Below are 20556 nucleotides of genomic sequence, written 5' to 3' on the forward strand. Positions count from 1 at the left end.
ATCCAGAAAGATTTATATCACACAGCTCAACTTAAGCTGATCTTAGTCCTATGGATTATTCCAGAAAAAGACCCCGATTTGTTAGAAAACCTCCCACCTGTGCTGTCGTCGTATACAACTGTTGCCGTTTTCCACTTGAGGAACTGCACCAAATCCAAGATGGCATAGCTGAGAGAGGAGTAATCCGGGTAGAGGTTGGCGTAAAATGTGTCCCTGTTGTCCATCGGGTGGTGTTTCCATCGGACCTGGATGTGTGGCACTTCCAATGCATTGCAGATAGACTGGACGGCATTTGAAGACGAGCTATGAGATGGCCCAAATATTGCCACTACACCTAAAGACAGTTGGTCACAGGCTAGAATGGCAAGAAAAGAGACTGAGTTAAATGTGGGAATGACAGCATATCACATACAATGTTCAGTTAGAGAGATACATATTTGAACCCCCCAAAAAAAATATCAATTTATGATGATGTTATTGATCATGGAAAAACTGTTGTAGACTTATACCAAAGAGAGAACTACTTGTTTCAGAGGGTAGTATCAGAACTAAAATCAAACCAGTTCACTACCTAAAACTGCCATAGTATCATATGGTATACCACATGAAAATGCACTATGAATTATTCAAATATAATCCCATGGCAGTCAAACTGGCGATACATATGTAGTGGGGGGGGGGTTCACTGATTTGTGTTGTAGTCCAATGTTTTGATCCTGCCTTGTTTCCATCCACTCCAAACAAGAGCTCTGTGTTTACTTCAATACCAGATATTTACCCAGTCCGACTGGGATTGAAACCTTGATCTTGTGGTTGAGTATAAGGTTAAGGTATCCATCCCAATAGCCAACACCCAGCCTGGTTCAATGTAATAGTGCTCAATGTTGCTCCTCACGGCTGAATTTGAAGGCTGGAATTGAATGATTGATGTCCTGATGAAAACACTGTGCATCACTCACCTTTTCTCGACGCTTCAAAACTGTCAAAGATATTTATCCTTTGTATGTCGTATGTTAACGTTGTGTTGGGCAATAAAGTCCTGTTTCTGTTGATGTTGTTGACAGCAAATTTAAAGGCAAGCTCCTCTGGGCTGACCAGCGGCACAGGGCCCTCTGTTTGTTCGAAGATCCCCCCTGAAATAAAGAAGAAATTCCCATTAGTTGATGCCCAACTCACTAACTGGGTGTCTGGTTAACATTGTCTGAATCCACGAACGGGCTTTTGCACTAAACACTGGCAATACACTAGATTTGCTAGGTAAACAAAGAGAACTCCACTCCATTTCAGGGAATGCAGTGAATACCAATAGCGGCTTTGAAGTGTGCCGCAGTAATGGAAAAAAGTGAGGAGACTGGAAAGGAAACAGAAAATGTCTCCCCTCCAAAAAGGAGCTCAGCCTTTTCCTCTACTCTATTAAGTTGTCATTTCAGTTCACATTAAAACACAGGTGGCTTATATAACTAGGAGCAGGCAGAGTAGACTATTCAAGTATGATAGTTTTAAATGTAAAAACGGTTTCTCTGGGTATATCTAAAAACACACACACCACGGTGGATTGTGTCAAAAGAAATCAGGAGAGCATAGAAAAAACTGGTCAAAATGTTGGCTCAGATCGATACATCTTTCCATCAATATCTCTGTGTTTTGCCTGGAGACAGCCCATTGCGGAGGTCCGAGTCAGCACCTGTTTCCTGCTGATACCCTCTGCAACAGTATCACAGACCTCTGCTACTATTTGCAAAGCGGAAAAGGTAGGAGCCAAGTCTGTTCTACTAATATAGAGTCCATATAAGGACAGCTTCAGTCAGCTGCTTTTGAGGGTGCCCTAATATGGAAACGATATATCATAACTATGAGACCTCTTCGGATTCCAACCCATGTATAATGTCCTTGGTACAAGCTGAAGCATTATAACACAAAGTCTTACATTCAATAATGAAATCTCTTTAAATTACATTAGGTAATTGTTAATTTGACTATTAGGAGGGTAGAATTCGCACAACCTGGAAAAACTTTGAGAAATGTAATAAAACGGAAGACCTGGTGCCTCTAGTTCATATAAGCGTTCGCTACATTGCAGAATAGAATGCAGTAAATGTTCTTGTACATTCTTAAAACAGACTTAGATTTTTTGTTGGCACCCTTCAGTTAGTGTGACCTGTCTGTAAAAAAAACTAGTTTAAAGGTAAATGAAAAATAACTGCCCTAATGAGCTCCTCTTCAGTCACACATTAACATATTTTTGAAGTTTGATCTGGAGCAAATCTGTAAATATTTGCTGAAAAAGTCTTGACTCCCTAATTGTACAAATAGCTAATGAACATTGTAGTAGGATAAGTTGTTTTGTTAAATATGTAACAGAACTACTAGCTAGCTTGGTGGCTGGGGATGCATCATCAGCAGGGATTTCCTGCTATCATTGCACTCTAGCGACTCCCTTAGGCGGGTTGGGTGCCTGCAAAGATAACTGAGGATGTCAGGTGTGCAAACATGCCCTCAAACACCCTCTTATGGTAAAAAATAATAACATTTCACTCAGTCATGCAGATGGATCACATGTTTCTTGCCCAACAGGAGGCAGCGTGTGAGTCTGGGCAAGCACCTGTCCCAATTTCTTTCCCTATACACCAACAGCTGCACCTGCAGTCACCCCTCTGTCAAGCAAGTTTGCGGATAACACCACCCTCATCAGACTAATTTCTGATGGAGACAAGTCCACCTACAGGTGGGAGATTGACTATCTGGTGTCCTGGTACAGTCAGAACAACTTGGAGCTTAACGCCCTAAAGACTGTGGAGATGATAGCAGACTTCAGGAGAAACGCAGCTGCCAATCCCCCCATTGCCTTGGGAGGCTCCCCAGTCAACAATCTGGTGTCCTTTAGCTTTCTGGGCACCACCATTGCTCAGGACCTGAAGTGGGAGCTGAACATCACCTCTCTTACAAAGAAAGCACAGCAGAGGGTGTACTTCCTGCGACAGCAATACAAGTTCAACCTGCCAATGACTAGAATGGTGCATTTCTACACTGCCACCATAGAGTCCATCCTGACATTCTCCATCACCATCTGGTACGCTGCAGCCACTGAAAAAGGCAAGGGCAGGCTGCAACGCATCGTCCACTCAGAGAGGATGATTGGCTGCAATCTGCCTTCTCTACATGACCTACCCACCTCCAAGACGCGGAGGCGAACGACAAAGAATGGGGCTGACCCCACTCACCCAGGAAATTGATTATTCAGTGCTTTCCCCTCTGGCAGAAGGCTGAGGTTTATCAGGACTAAAACCTCCTGCCACAAGAACAGTTTCTTTCCTAGAGCAGTAGGCCTCATGAACATGCCCCCGACTGACTAAAGCCCGTTCACAACATACACACAACCCTCACCTGGACAAATCATTTACCCTTCCCAATACACACAACCCTCACCTGGACAAATCATGTACCCTTCCCAATACACACAACCCTCACCTGGACTAATCATTTACCCTTCCCAATACACACAACCCTCACCTGGACAAATCATTTACCCTTCCCAATACACACAACCCTCACCTGGACAAATCATTTACCCTTCCCAATACACACAACCCTCACCTGGACAAATCATTTACCCTTCCCAATACACACAACCCTCACCTGGACAAATCATTTACCCTTCCCAATACACACAACCCTCACCTGGACAAATCATTTACCCTTCCCAATACACATAACCCTCACCTGGACAAATCTTTTACCCTTCCCAATACACACAACCCTCACCTGGACAAATCATTTACCCTTCCCAATACACACAACCCTCACCTGGACAAATCATTTACCCTTCCCAATACACACAACCCTCACCTGGACAAATCATTTACCCTTCCCAATACACATAACCCTCACCTGGACAAATCATTTACCCTTCCCAATACACACAACCCTCACCTGGACAAATCATTTACCCTTCCCAATACACACAACCCTCACCTGGACAAATCATTTACCCTTCCCAATACACACAACCCTCACCTGGACAAATCATTTACCCTTCCCAATACACACAACCCTCACCTGGACAAATCATTTACCCTTCCCAATACACATAGCCCTCACCTGGACAAATCATTTACCCTTCCCAATACACACAACCCTCACCTGGACAAATCATTTACCCTTCCCAATACACACAACCCTCACCTGGACAAATCATTTACCCTTCCCAATACACACAACCCTCACCTGGACAAATCATTTACCCTTCCCAATACACATAACCCTCACCTGGAAAAAATCTTGCACCTTACGTATAGTTTTTAGTTATTTTTATTAATAAATTAATGCATAGTATGCTATTTTTATGCTCAGTTCACTGTTCCTATTTGTATTTACTTCCCTTATTACTTATTAGTTGTTGCACCAATGAAACTTGTAATGTAAACTTGTAAACCATTTCTGATTATTATACGCTATTAGGACTCGGCAACCACATAAAATGTATACTACAACAATTGAGATAAGTATACTGTTGTTTTTCTTATACACACTGACCCATGTAAAGTTGGAAGACCAGTGAAAAAGCAGAATGGCTTGGCCTGGCTATAAAATAATATTTTGTTTGGAGTTGTATTAATGAGACATGGCCTTATATAACATTTTTTCTATTTGAAGAAATTGGGGAAGGGAAAATAATTGTGTAAAAATTTATAACCCCATTTCCAAAAAAGTTGGGAAGCTGTGTAAAATGCTAATAATAACAGAATGCAATGATGTGCAAATTATATTTCCCTGTATTTAATTGAAAAAATCTAATGCTGAAACTAAGGAATGTTATTGTTTTTGGAAAATGACATGCCCATGTTGAATTTGACGCCAGCGTTTGCACACGTTTCAAAAAAGTTGGGACAAGGGCATGTTTTCCACTGTGTTGCATCACCTCATCTGTAAGTGTTTAGGAATTGAGACCAACAGCTGTAGTTCTGAAAGTGACATGTATTCCCATGCTTGTTTGATATAGGATTTCAGCTGCTCAACAGAATAGGGTCTCCTTTGTCGCATTTTTCGTTTCATAATATGCTAAATGTTTTCAGTGGGTGACAGGTCTGGACTGCAGGCAGGCCAGCTTAAGAAAGAGACTCATTTATTACAGAACCATGCTGTTTAATAAGTGCAGAATGTGGATTGCCATTGTCTTGCTGAAATAGCCAAAGCCTTCCCTGAAAAAGATGCTGATATCTTCAGTTAATGGTTCCTTCACAGGCATGCAAGTCACTCATGCCATGTGCACTAATGCATGCCCATACCATCACAGATGCTGGCTTTTGAACTGTGCGCTGAAAACAAGCCGGATGGTCCCTCTCCTCTTTATGCCAGAGGACACAGTGTTTATGATTCCCTCAGTCCATCTTAAATGAGCTCAGGCCCAGAGAAGGCGGCTGCGGTTCTGGATCATGTTTGTATATGGTTTTATTCTTTGCATGGTAGATCTTTTAAATTGCATTTGTGGATGCAGTGACGAACTGTGTTCACAGACAAGTTTTTGCAAGTGTTCCTGAGCCCATGCAGTGATTTCCACCTCAGAATCATGTCTGTTTTTAATGCAGTGCCACCTGAGGGCCTGAAGATTATAGGCCATCCAATATTTGTGCATTGATCTAGCTAGGTGGAAAAATTATCTAAAAGGTTTGTTATCCCATCAAAAACTGCTTTTATTTTTTAAGTGCAAAAAACATAGTACTTCAAAACCTTCATGCAATACTAACCTCATAGCAATTTGCCAATAGAAAGGCTAAAAACAAATAGCAAAACATTTTAAGTAATGGACAACAAAATAACTACAGCCTGATAAATATACTAAAAACGATATCAAGTAGAGTGTCTCTCAAATTGACACTTGAGTGTGTGTGTGTAAATCAGTCCAGTTCAATTGACATTCGCTGGTCAGCTAATTTGATCAGGAAACCAAAAATCCTGTATCCAAACCAGAGATCATGTCCTCAGTGGCCCGGTAAAACACAGCTTCTCTTCTCTTTAAGTGTTCTGAGAAATCAGGTGTCCAGGGTAGGGCTGGTTGTGGACGAGTGGAACTGTTTTCGTTTTGGCGATGCCTCTTCTACCCATAAGAGCGGTTAGCTATCATTCATTCGCCAGATGATTTGATCAGGTACTCAAACTCAGCAGAGCGCCAGCTAGGAGAGGAAACCAAAAATCCACTGGGGTCAGTCTCCATATCAGACATCATGTCCTCAGTTGTCCCGGCAAACTGCAACTTCTCTTCAGCCAAGAGTTCTTTCAGCCAACTAGCCAAAGCCTGTGAAAGTCCAGTAGACAATAAATTGACAATGTCAAAACAGTACAATGTCAAACTGTAAAAATCTAGAGCAGGTCAAAACATTACAGCAAGTCATACACTTTTAAAAAGATGAAGGTAAAACAGCAACAAAAGTTTTTTATTTGTAAAATATGTTGCACACTTGTAAAAAAGATGTCCAAACTATTTATAAGTTTTGTAGTTGTATAAAAACATTTGCATACTAGTAACCAATTTGATATTTGTAATCATTAATAACACTTACCAACGTAAAACACGGACACACAGACTTATTATAGTGAATAAGTCTGTTGCAGTACGTTTTACAACGTTTGCAAGCGGATATACCCTTGAGGACTCTGATTGGCAGGGCATACCTTTTTCTTCCAATGAACTGAATACACTGTGAATGTAACATTTTCACCTTTTAACCAATCTGAGTAGATTCTGGGACACACAGTGCCAGAGTTTCAACCGGTTTCAACTCAGTGCTGCAAAGGAAGAAAAACATGACTAAGCACGGTTGGCATCTCGTACCTCAGTTTTTGATGGGATAACAAACCTTTTTGATGGGATACCAAAAGATTACTGAAGTCTACTAGCTAAATTACTAAAATGTAAATCTAGCAACTTACAAGGAATTTACATGGCTACTTAACGTTTTGCCTTTGACATGGATATGTATTTACCATGAAAATAATACAAATTCACTTTGTTTGATTTGATTCAAAAATTTGATTCAAATTTTGTATTAGACTAGTTTGGGCGTATACATACCAGTTGAATATGGTTCACATCATAACATGTAGTTTTTGTTTATCACTTAAAGTGCTTGCATTTGTTCTACACATTTGTTTTATCTGATAGGGCTGTCATCACTGTTTTTGTTTTTTACTTCATAGGAATTTCTGCTCCCAAGAACAGGGTAAAGTTTCATATGCAAAATGTTGATTCCTAGCTAATTTATATTTTTCCATCGTAGGAATTTAGCATGTTATTATTCCTATAATGTTTAGAATAAAAATAAAAAAAGTGTACTTTTAAAATGCATTGTCGTGTTGAATTATCTGGATAAAAGGTTTGGTATAGGATCAACAACTGAGATATGAGCAGGTAGGAGAAGCTGACCATGCTGAAACCTGTTTTTCCTCCTCTGCAATACATCACAATGAGTTAAAACACTTGTGTTCCAGAATCTCCTCAGATTGGTTAAAACATGAAAACGTGACGGACTCACCATGCACTCAGTTCAATGGTGAGAAAAAACTATGCCGTGCCGATCAGAGTCCTCATGGGTATCTCCGCTTGTAAACACTGTGAAACATACTACCGCAGACTGTGATTTACAAATACAAATCATTTTGTCATAGTTCTAGCAACATTTTTGTAACAAAACTCTGAATATCCATATTTTATGTTGGCAAATGTTATTAATGAGTAACAAGATTCCAAATATTAAGTTAGTTATACTATCCACATTTTGTATACAACTACAAAAATTATTCCAAGGTTCCAAATCTTTTATTCAAGCAAAAAAACTTTTGTCTCTGTTTTAACTTCATATTAAAAGGGATATACACCCTTCTTAGATGTGGCCTTATTTTATTTATTTACCTAACAATTATTTATCAATCAAATATGAAACAAATGTTCTCAAAACATGTTTTTTCTTTCTATACATTTATAAACAAACCTGTCGCTTGCGGCACCGTTTGATGTCCCTCTTTGCTGCTTTGTCCAGGTTGTCCATGAACAACGTGTCTCCCTTTGTGTCCAGTACTGGCTTGCAGCTGCATCTGAGAAGTCAAGTGTGGTGTTTTAGCAATTATAATATGCTTTATAGTTCAATGTTAGAGTTTGCACTCAGGCTCTCTCTTATCTTCAATGTCAGTCCAGTTCCATTCTTGATCAATACATTTTAGACTAATCTGATGTACCACTAATCCGAACACCCCAGTGTTGTGTCAACTGTTCTACCTGAGATACAAAACATCCCTTTTTTCATTACAGTATTGGAGCCATCTATTGCAGATGAAGTACATATTCAACCAATTCAGTAAAGCAATAAATGTGAAAATCTTTTTGCCATGCCCCTTCTACGCTTAACAAATAAATATGTCTATACATAAATGGTAAGTTATTAATCAAGTTAAACTCAATAACAAGATGTTAACCAATTTAACTAGGTACAGTGTTTATTGTAGTGTTATTCCCACCAAATAATTCCTCATAGTCGACTCTTACCTTGATTTGTAGTAACACAATTACTTGGACTGTCTTGAACTGCTGTCGTGTTTTCAGTAGCCATTTCCATGGCTTGGCGAGTTGAATCGAAATTGCTGGAATGCATTCTCGACGCTTGGACCTGTTTTTTTCCACCACCAGTAACACACAATAGGCTCTGTGCACCAGTGTAGTGAGGAACTTCTACTTTGTCTAGAAGTCGGCATTGCAGTTTCTGGTTTACTTACTAATACTCATCCGCATTAGTAAACACCTAAACTCACAACAAGATGAGTGATGCTGTTGTACGGGAAAAAATAAATATAATGTACGTGACTCATTTAAGTTTGAAGGTACAAGTGGGGCATCATTTTAATCAGGAGAATGTCCTCTTTTTAATAAAATATGGCTTGCGCCATTCAATGACTTCAAACGCTAGACTAGAAATAGTCTGAAAAGGCGATTTTTTTATATACTTCCACGTAACGCAGGTTTAAGCGCAATATACCATATAGGACCAGATGTTTATTTCCTATGCCAGTTGTTATTTTTCAGTTTCTTTGTGAAATTAGGTTACATTAGTAAAATAAAAGAGGAGACCTGTTTTGGTGCTTTTTTGAGGCTATGGAATTTTAAGCTTCATTCAGGTTAGAAGAGGCTGAACGAAGGTTCATTTCAATTCACTTGCTATGGGGACGCGCTAGCGTTCCAGCTCAGCCAGCGTTCTTTTGCCGTTTTTGAGGGTAGGGTGAATTTTTATGCGTTCTATTGTCCTGCCTAATACTACTCTAAAAAGGAACACGTCGCTAACTAGCTCAGCCGGCACACCACAGTAAACAACTTACCCTCGTAGTTGTGCAGCTAAAATGATACGTAGAGTTTGAATCCCTTGTTCCGCTTGCTTGTTGGAGCAGGGGACCAGGCATCAACAATTCGATGGACATCACTAATGCTCATTTTAGGCAGGTCTTGGAGACATCTACTAAAAACTGAAATTTTGGGCGACGCGAGTGATTGCCTTAAGTAAACCGGAAACGGGTACGCCGACATCTGGCTAAAGCGGACGTTCGTCCATACGCTTGTGCACAGAGCTTATTACGAAGTAAAACGTTCTCGTGAGTTTAAAAAAGAAGCAGGGTTGTAGTGAACTCCAATCCTCTTAATTTCATTGGTCATTGAAAATTGGCACGCCCTCTCTCCGGGTTTTCTTCGCCAGATTGGGTTATTTCGTTTTCCATCACTACACCCTCCTACTTCAATTTATTTGATTGGCCATCAAAACATATAGTATGTGCGGAGACTGTCCAGTTATGAGCCATAATTGGAAAACAGTGTGTAATCTCCGTTCTTTTATTTATTTAACACCTTACACATTATTTGGTCAAACAGACTTGAGTCCAGTCAAATTACGGACATGAGTCAAGTCGCTATATTGTCAAAGCGCAAGGGAGATGATCCCCAACAGAGAAACTGGCCAATGCAGCAGTGTGCACAAAGTGTAAATACGTTTGTGGACACAATCTAAGACAAATGCAGAGAGGAAATCAGTAGTGACTGAAAACAGTGAGAATAACCAACTGACCAGTGTTTAATTTGCAATTACACTGAACAAAATTAAAAAGCAACACTTTTGTTTTTGCCTCCATTTATCATGAGCTGAACTCAAAGATCTAAGACTTTCTCTATGTACACAAAAGGCCTATTTCTCTCAAATATTGCTCACAAATATGTCTAAATCTGTGTTAGTGAGCACTTCTCCTTTGCCGAGATAATCCATCCACCTTACAGGTGTGGCAAATCAAGATGCTGATAAGACAGCATGATTATTGCACAGGTGTGCCTTAGGCTGGCCACAATAAAAGGCAAAGCTGTTTCTCATATCAAATGAAGATGAGGATGAAGAGGATCTGCATAGGGTTTTTATATCCATTGAGAAAACCAACAATTGCACACCTGTAGATGGACCGGTGCATTGAAGAAGACCAAATGTCGATTCAAGTAAACAAAAGAACTCCCGCACCCAGTCTGCATAACTAGCAATAAAAAATTAAAAACAACGTTTCGGTGCCAACTTTAGGTTCCAACTTTAGTGTAAAATGTCACTTTTACATTGCACTATGGTTTTAGAGTTGTATAGTTATTATTATTGATGTGTGTTTTTGTATAGTGTTATTGATTGATTGTGTTATCTAATTTATTTATTTTATTATGATTACTGTTACTTTTTAACATAACATCAAACTTCTTGTGAATCTGAATCTTCAACAAGCCTTTTTATAAAGGCTTTTATTCATTGACTCCTGTTATTTTATTTTTCCTTTGTTGTTATGGTAAACAGCCACACACTTGTAAAAAATAACATTTTTATTTTGGAACAACTTTTGTTTTAAAACCATATAATGTACTAAATCTATTATATACAATTATACAACATTTAAAAAAAACTCAATTAACGATTTCTATACAACTTTTTGTCCAAAAGTACAACACTTTAAGTATACTGCTTTTCAACATTAGGTTGCCTGCTGAGAGTAAACTGTTGAAATTAGAATGAGGACAAAAGACAAGTGTTAAGAACTAATTTGCATGTGAAACATTTGAGGAGTTTCCAGAAATGTCAAGAGCTGACTAGACTGGTTAAAATCGTTTTATATTATGACTTCTCTGTACTGGCCTTTTACCTGTCACCATTAAAAAGATCTTTACTTGTATGGGGACATTCAGAAACAGGCTTTTTCATGCAGTGTGTTTTGCTGTAGGGCTGCCATTGTTTTTTCTTTCTTGATCACACAAATGTAACAACATGAAGTACATATACAGCGCTTCCGAAAAGTAATCTGGCCCTATTACTTTCTCCATATTATGTTATGTTATAGATTTATTTTATAATAGATTACATTACATTATTTTCATCTACACACAATACCCACAATGAGAAAGTAAAAACACATAACATATCATGTACATACATTTTCAGACCTTTATTCAGCATTTTCCAGAAGTGCATTTGGTTAGGGATCACAGCTTTGAGACTACTTTGGGTATGCTTCTATCTGCACTGCACACCTGGAGCAGTTTCTTCCATTCGTCTGTGTAGACTTTTTTAGGACAAGTCTTTCCTGAAGCACACACACTTTTTAAATGGCCAGTATGTTGATTAAGGCATTCACAAAGTATGCATATTTTCTCAGTTACAAAAGTCCTGAGATGTTTCCAAAAGTCATATAGAAGACAAAATATGTCGGGTAGGTGTTCATGAATTTGATTGTAACAATTGTAACAATCCAAAATGTCCTATTACAGATTTGTATATTTTATATCACTTTTATATTATAATAGATCCTATTTATTTTTCTTCTTGTTTTACCCATATCACATCAAACATCTTAAGCTAGCAAGCTGCACAGTTTCTTCCACAACCAACCCCAACCACATACAACCAACTGGAGAGAAAATGAGGAGGATTATGACAATAGACGAAGGCCAAACCAGCCAGCCTCGGGTCTGTGGGAAAGAGGAAAAGAACAACAATGGGTGGCCGGGATCATAAAGAGATAGATGATTATGTATTTACCCATCCATCTAATGGGAAAGTGAAAAGGCACATTGTAGCAACAGGTTTGTAACTGCCTACTGGCTCTTACCCGAGAGATGTAAATCAAAAAATACTGTTTTTCAGAGAGCTATTCCATCAAACAGTAATGGTCCTCTTCCTGACATTGCCGATAGCCACTGCGGAGTGCTCCTTTTCTAAACTAAAACTTATCAAAACATGCCTGAGGTGTAGCATGGGAGACGGGACAGAAGAGACTGAGTGGGCTTACCGTACTGTCCAGTGGAAACATCAGGGCTAGGAGCTCGAATTTGAAGGTCATTGTCGAAGATTTCTCAGAACACAAGGCTTTTCAGAAGCCCATCAAATGAATAAGCGTATTCAATGTTGTTTTTTTTTACATAGGGATTATTTGTCTCTCACAAATGAAATCATAAAGTTGAATAATAAATAAGCTAAATTGAGATTGTTAATTAGAAATGCTTTTTAGTTCATGACTAGAAAACAGATAATGTACAGAAATGCACACTTATTAACAGAGGCATGAATGATAGTAACACAAAATAAGTGCCTAGATGTGCAACACAAATCCATATGGACATTATACATTAGATTTAGGATTTGTTATTACAAACCTCAGTCAACAGGCTGCAGATGAACGTTTCCTATTCTTAGTCTGCCTCACAAAGGTACCTAATTAATCTCTTGGGTTGTAGCCTGGTGCAAAAAAAACAGTTACTAATTGCAGCTGCCTATTTCATAATTTGGCCTTAATTTGGCAACACTGTTGGATTTAAAACCCAGTAAGTAACAGACAAAAAGCCGAGAAAAAGAAAAAGCCCAAAACGAAAATTTTGTTCAAATCTTTAGCAAATGTGTCCTGTTTTCTTGCCATGTTTTGTTTTCTGTTTTCAGTCAAACTAAGCACTACAAAAAAGGTCAGGTTCTAAAAAAACAAAAATTCAACATGGCATAGCCCAACACTGAAACAATTATAGTAAACACCGGTCCATTCTAGCTAAATGTCCAGATTTTACCCCTGAAACAACACACTGCTCGTGTACAGTATGTATAATTCTGATACAGTGATGATGAGGGAAAGCAAGAATATTGCTGTTCCACTGAAATTCCACAGAAAAATAATATCAATGTGGTTGAACAATGCCTCTATGTCCTACTTCCTGCCAGCTTTGCTAACATGTCCGCTACTCTCCTTCTATTCTATTCTAACCCAGCTAAGCATGTGTGATTATTTACTGATAACGGTTTACAGATAAACTACTATAGCCTGGAACATTAGAAATGTGTATCTTACTTCTTTCTATAGGCTGTATACATGCATGTATATGTCTCTATCACATAGATGACAAAGCTGTGGTCTAAAACATGTTTTTTGGTTACTGTAGCATTAATACAGATTTCTGCGGGCGATCGAATTAGTAGCTTGGCTACAGCAAATTCCAGCTAGGAGTAAAATTGAGAGAGGAGAATAGCAGGTCACACAATACCAGTTTCTCTATAAACCAGTCTTTCAATGTAGCCTACCAGACATTGTTCATGTTCACAGTCCCATACTGCCAGACTAGAGAACCATGCCAGAACCCGAACAATGACACAATATCATTATGCTCTTGCAAAAAAAGGTGTTAGCTAGCCCACCGCATTTCTGAGTGTAGCTCTTTTGTACTTTATTTTTTCGAGGCAATCACTCTGTGAATGCTTTTTCTGCTCCCTGGATCTGCAAAAGCACTTTGCGTTAGAATGAGAGAAAAGATGCCAGCGCCCGATGACCAACACAATGTGACTGCAAAACACTGTCGATTTGGAGAAGAAAGCAGATTTTTGGGTTGTAATAAGGGGAACACACACTTGCAGTGTGTGAAACACACTAACGCTCTCAATAGCCAATTGTGGATATGTCATCTGGAGGTAGCGGTGGGATTTGTAAGCTAGCGGGGCCTGTGTGCAAAGGCAACCGCCGCTGTGAGTACATTGGGGCACCAGAAAGCTTGCACTGAGTTCAATTTCATTGAATACTTTTTTTGGTGGTGTTTCATGTTTTTCTTTTTTAAAGGTTTAATCTGCACAAAGGAACTGACCTGATAAAACACTTGGTTTTGATTTCAAAACTAAGTTTCATTACTGAGCTAAACCTAGATGATAGCTCTAATCTCAGCTCTCAAGCAGGATTACACCTCAATTCTCTGAACCACGTCAACCACACACATACATGGTTCTGATTAGCTGAGTTTGGCTCATTACTATTACTCACAAAATAATCCAAGGTAAATCCAACCAAAATGTGCTCACAACATTACTTTAGTGGAGGGCTGTCATTATAACAGCCATTATGAAATGTATACTACAAATAGTGCTGAAATCAATATAGTACTTACGTAGATGACAACGATAAACCTCTCCTAGGAATATATGGAAAGCAGTGAATCTCTCTTTTGGAAATGGCCATAAAGGGAGGGATGTGACTGCTTTGGCAAATAAGCCCTAATCTCCTGTTCACTCATGAGATGAAATACTGTTTCACTTCTCAATGTCTGCATCGTCTGCACCCTGATCCTGTAACACCACTCAAATGAATGCCTCGTAATGGGGGACAGTTTTACAAATAATCTTATTTCATATTATAAATTGAATTTGGCCCCATATAATGTTTAAGTCCATAATGAGAAAAGGCTTTCAATTAAGTTAGACCCATATTGAATATACATCTAACTCTATCAAAGCTAAGAGCCATCCTTATTTATTTGATACGATTAGTAACACTCATGCAGCCTTATAATGTTGTGATATCTCCTCCGTCAGAGGCTTGTCAGGTAACAACACATTTGTAAAATCTAATTTTATGCTCAAGTGGTTCTGCTTCTGCAATTTATCGGTGCTATCGCTCTCTCCCCCTTTTCTCCTCTCCCTCATCATCTCTTTCAGTCTCTTCTCCCATCCTCCCCCTCTCCCTCTCTCTCCTAGCTTAGCGTGGCTGTGTTTTGATCTCATTATCATTCTCAAACATCCACCCCGGATAATCTGTCCGGGGCAGGAGCCTGCGCTAGGAGGCGCACAGGGTACCTCTGTCCTAATTATGATGGTGTGGGGTGTGCTCGCTCCCTTCACACCTGCAGAAATACCCTGGTCATTTTCAGCACCAAACTGAAAATCTTTCACCAAAGCAAAGTGAAACGGGGAGGTTCTGTTTATATGTGTGGGGGAAAAGGATAGGACTAATTTCATTAAGGGGATAACTTTTGAAAATGTTTTTGAATAACTTTGGAACACATCTGTTGGCTGACAGGCGGTAAATGTCTGTCAGGGAACATTCTGCCCAACTCTTTGGAGTAACGCAAGGAGTGGTTAATTCATTGGTTTATGGGGAAGATAGTGGCCCGATGTGATACACTTTCCAACACACAGTCCATCACCAGCGTGTCAGGCACACCCCCCCAATCCATTTAAGGTTCATTGTTATCGCTGAGGTAAATGCCTTCAACAATGAAAGACAATGCCAGAGTGAGGAACAATCGTTACTAAAGCCAGGTGGATGGGGGCCCAGAATGGTGCCAGCTATCTCCCATACCAATGCCAAAACTCCTTTTGCCCACCACCCTCCCCACTGCCATGGCCCTCTTTTTCCCCACACGCAGCGGCAGAGAAGAACCAGCACTCACATCCAGCACACCTTTCATAGCAGGTTACAAAGGTTGCTCGCAGTACGAGAAAATCCTTCCATCCACCTCAACAGCTGCACAAGTTTTAACCATGCTGACAAAAAGTTTCTGTTTTCAATAACGCAATTGGGCCTCATTCACCAATACAATTATAGTTGTGCTAATAAGATTGCATACCCTGGCAGAAATTGTGACATTTTGGCATTGATTTTGAAAATATGACTGATCACGGACAAAAAATGCATTTATTTAAGGATAGTGATTATATGAAGACATTATCACATAGTTGTTTGGCTCCTTCATAAATCATAATGATAAAAGAATACATATCATTGAATGTTTGGCTTTTGTTACACACAAGGTGACACAAACAGGTGAAAATGGCAATTAAAGGAGAATTTCCCACAACTGTGTTTTTTTAATTGCATTTAGTGTCTGTGTATGAATATTCAATGAGTTTGTTAGCTCTCACGCGGATGCACTGAGCAGGCTGGATACTGAGCCATGGGGAACAGAAAATAACATTCAAAAGACCTGCGTAACAAGGTAATGGAACTTTATAAAGATGGAAAAGGATATAAAAAGATATCCAAAGCCTTGCAAATGCCGGTCAGTACTGTTCAATCACTTTATTAAAAATTTGAAAATTCTCTGATCTCTTGATACCAAGCCAAGACCAAAAAAGATTTCAGTCAGAACTGACAGAAGAATTGTTTGAGATACAAAGGAAATCACACAGGTAACTTCAGGAGAAATATAGGCTGCTCTGGAAAAAAAAAGTGTGGTTATTTCAAGGAGCTCAATGCGACGATACTCTAACAGAAATGTGTTTTATGGTCGAGTTGCCAGAAACAAGCCTTTACTGTGCCAAAAAGTACAGTACAACACCTTGACACTCCTCACAGCATCTGGCACACTGTAATTTAGAGTGACAAGACCAAAATAGAGCTTTATGGTCACAACCATAAGCACTATGTTTGGAGAGGGGTCAACAAGGCCTATAGTGAACAGAATACCATCCCCACTGTGAAGCATGGTGGTGGCTCACTGATGTTTTGGGGGTGTGTGAGCTCTCAAGGCACGGGGGATCTTATGATGGCAAGATTACTGCAGCATGTTATCAGAAAATACTGGCAGACAATTAAGCATTCTTCGGCATTAAAGCTGCAACATGGGACACTATTGGACTTTCCAGCATGACAATGACCCTAAGCACAAGCCCAAGTTGACACTCCAGTGGTTACAGCAGAAAAAGGTGAAGGTCCTGGAGTGGCCATTAAAGTCTCCTGACTTTAATATCATCGAGCCACTCTGGGGAAATCTCAAATATGCGGTTCATGCAAGACGACCAATGACTCTGCATGGCCTGGAGGCATTTTGCCAAGACGAATGGGCAGCAATACCACCTGCCAGAATTCGAGGCCTCATAGACAACTGTTACAAAAGACTGCACCAAGTCATTGATGCTAAAGAGGGCAATACACAGTATTAAGAACTAAGGGTATGCAGACTTTTAAACAGGGGTCAGTTAATTTTTTCATTTTTCATAATTTTTCAAAATAAAATACTATTTAAATAATAAATTACATAAGGTAAAGAATATTAAAAGGCGAAGCACACTGAGAAATGGTCAGAGCTTAAGTAAGATAATGTAGACATAAGCTAATTTAATATTATGATTGTTTTGTTATTTGCTTGTGCTCATTAGGTTTGGGGGGGGGGGTTGTATTATAAATCCACTTCCACTGTAATGTACAAGTGATAATATTTAGAGAAAACCTATTCAGTGCACATTCACTCCACAGTGAATGTGAAATACTCAGGAGAGTTTGTGAAGTGTGTGCTACATCCAGCAAAACAAAATTTTTTACACCCATTTCAACCCCAAGTGCAACACACAGTAATACACTGTACATGGAATTCATATCACCTCATTAGTTAGTAGCTAGCAGCTTTTTTTTTGGAATCTGGAAGGCAATTCGTGAACAGTTTTAGAGAATGGTTAATTGACGAGGAGTACTTAGGTTATTTTTAGGGAATGGTGATAAGACAGTAGTGTCTAATAATATTAAGAAAATAAAGTTGACACACAAGAGAGCCGGGTCTACAGAGAGTACGTTTAAGCATTTCACGCATTATGTTATAGACATTCTGTGTGTCATTACAAACAATTGAGAGTGCTTGAATTGGAATAAAATAATTTCAGAAGCTTTTTTTTCAGGTAAGGTCAATTAGAGCAGGGAGTCAAATCCCTTGAAATGTGCCCCTCAAATTACCTCAATAACTGATACCCACAGGATTTGTAGTCCCGGATCCTATAGTTTTATTATCTGCTACCATTGTGCTCTTGATGAAGGCACTAAGTAGATTAACTGCCATGTAAGGCTGCAGAAAACATATCAGCCCATCTATCTGGATTGTTACTTGTGTGAATGCATTGGATCCAACCTTGAATCACACCTAAGCTTTTCATGGTATTGTCCTGAACTTATATTCATGCTAAAATGTGGTTAGAATGGGACTCAGATGAGGGCCTGCAAACAATAGCTTCCCACAACCAAATAAGTTTGTTTATACAATTATTTTAAAATTCCTTTAATGGGGAACAAAATGTATAGGCTAGGCTACTTGAATAATAGACAAAGGCATAAGGCAGGCAAGGTGGCTAAATGTTTATCTCCGCACATCAATCACGGAAGATCAGTGATTTATGTATTGCATAATTCACTGTGAAGTTGTTAGTTTTGAATGTTTTGGTGAAAACACAACCGGCTATGGCATTAATGTTTAGGATAAATTATCATGAACAAAGAAAAATTATAACTTACCATGCTACAAGCTAGGTGTTTGAGTTGGCTATCTAGTATGTTATCTAGGCTAGGGTCCTACTGGCTGAAAGTTGTCTTTCTCTTTCTCCTTGAGCAACAACACCAGTTCAAGGTCAAGCCAAAGTTGCAAATGAACAACCAGTGCCTGCACTATTACCCAGACATAAGATCAAACACTGACTGTGGATTGTACTGAGGCTCAAAAGCAAAAAATTGCTTAACAGCGAAAAAAATAAATAGAGTGTTTAGCATTTTAAATGAATAGCACACAGTTACCAGTTAACATTGACACATCAACATTGACCAGATAAATGCCTCAAAACAATTCTCTGAGGTCAACAGAGATTTCCTAGGATTTCATGGTTATGTTTTCGCTCTGAGATTAACTGTGAAGTGTAAGACCTTATATAGTCAGATTTGTGCTTTTCTAAATTATGTTAAATCATTTGAATTTGTCACAGGTAGACTCCAATCATGTTCTAGAGACATCTCAAGGATGATCAAAGGACACAGGATGCATCTGAGCTCAGTTTGGAACGTCATGGCAAATTAATGGAATTAAAGTGGAATAATGACGAATATCTAATAACGAAAGTTCATAAATAGTTAGAAGTATTTTTTGGACTGTCTTTCAATGCATGCAACTGTCTAAGTTTTAAGTTAATTGAAGAAAATCCGTTGACAAACATCACCTTGTTGTGATGAGATTTACATGGTTATTAAAGCACAGAACTGGGGAAAGACTAAACAAAAAGAAAAACTTAATTTGAAGCAAATCTAAAAAGGGGTGAATAAATAGAGAAATGCAAATAGAATCAATATCACATTTTGTGGCATAGTTTTGTGGGGATTATGAGTTGTCGACTATTAAAGAATGATCATATTATTTTCTTTGTACTAAGTAAAACCTAAAACTATTTTATTTCAATTATGAGATTCAGATATTGAGTTCCTCTTAGCCAGTGTTAAATATGTTACTGCAAAAAATAAGTGTAAAAACAATGGCATGCCAGATGTGTTAGATTCTTCTCATAAAAAAAGACTTACAATAAAGTTACTTCCCAGAACAACTAAAGCCATTACCGACAGCATTAAAGAGAGAGAGAGAGGGGAGGGAGTAAGGCAGAGAGACTTTCCGTTTCCACACAATGCTATGTCTTTAAGTCACATTGAGTCTGGTCTACTCATTTTCCTTTTGGACTTCTGAAAAAATGTCACATTTTACTTGCCATGTCAATCAATTATACTGAATTGGACTGAACTGAGGGGAGAGAGCAAGAGAAGAGAGAAATAAGAAGAACAGTCTGGGAAAAGAGGATTCCATTATTAAAGATGGTTCCTGGTGCCCTGGCGTGTTCCTTCATGAGTGAAATGAGCCAAGCGAACAAGCAGAATGAGCACTGTAAACATCCCAGCTGCTGCCACCACTGCTGCAGTTTGACACAGCACACTTTGCCCCGCATGAAACACTGCGACAGAGCCAAACCATCACCGCGTGTTCTCAGAGGACAAGGCCTGCCATCAGGCACTTCTCAAACTGCACATCAACCGCTCCTTAAACACCATCCCCGCACAAGCAACGAAGAAAAACACCCACAAATAAACAGTCATTATATATGATAGATATAGAAAAATATCCTATTACTGATTAACACTTGAATGACAAAGGGAAGTTTTCACGAATGCGGGGTCATTATAATCCTTTTTCACAAAATAATCACTTTGGAGTTTGTTTCTTTGTATCCTCAGGAGGTAAAAGGTCAGACTTGTAACTTAGCGAATATGGTTAGGGAAATAGCAGCATAACAGGAATAACTGAAAGTTTCAACAGCAGTATATATTGTTTTTACATTAGTGTGAGTTGAGCAGAGATTTCAATCTCAGCTGTCTGGCCAACCTGTTGCAGCAACGGGCACTGGCACTAAAGGGTTAACGCTCCTGCTGTAAAATGGCCTCTAAAATAGAGATGGCGAGTATAGATAA

At 39.0% G+C, this 20556-nt stretch overlaps 1 protein-coding gene and 1 long non-coding RNA gene across 3 annotated transcripts in view; both read right to left on the reverse strand.

Annotated features, from left to right (window-relative positions):
* The window catches only part of LOC105019312 (glutamate receptor ionotropic, kainate 3), a 143457-nt gene that overhangs the window by 68136 nt on the left and 54765 nt on the right, over positions 1–20556 (reverse strand). For both annotated transcript variants that reach the window (XM_020041430.3, XM_010885385.5), the window contains exons 2-3: positions 960–1133; positions 98–355 (exon numbers count right to left, since the gene is read on the reverse strand). In XM_020041430.3, the coding sequence (XP_019896989.1) occupies positions 98–355; positions 960–1133 (432 nt within the window). The remainder of the gene's footprint in view (positions 1–97; positions 356–959; positions 1134–20556) is intronic.
* Positions 5576–8760, reverse strand: LOC105019311. Its single transcript, XR_828637.5, has 3 exons — positions 8537–8760; positions 7986–8088; positions 5576–6292 (listed from the first exon to the last, which is right to left on the reverse strand). It is a non-coding gene; the product is annotated as an uncharacterized LOC105019311 (long non-coding RNA).

This window comes from Esox lucius, chromosome 20 (assembly GCF_011004845.1).
Source record: "Esox lucius isolate fEsoLuc1 chromosome 20, fEsoLuc1.pri, whole genome shotgun sequence".
In the NCBI taxonomy this organism is placed as follows: domain Eukaryota; kingdom Metazoa; phylum Chordata; class Actinopteri; order Esociformes; family Esocidae; genus Esox; species Esox lucius.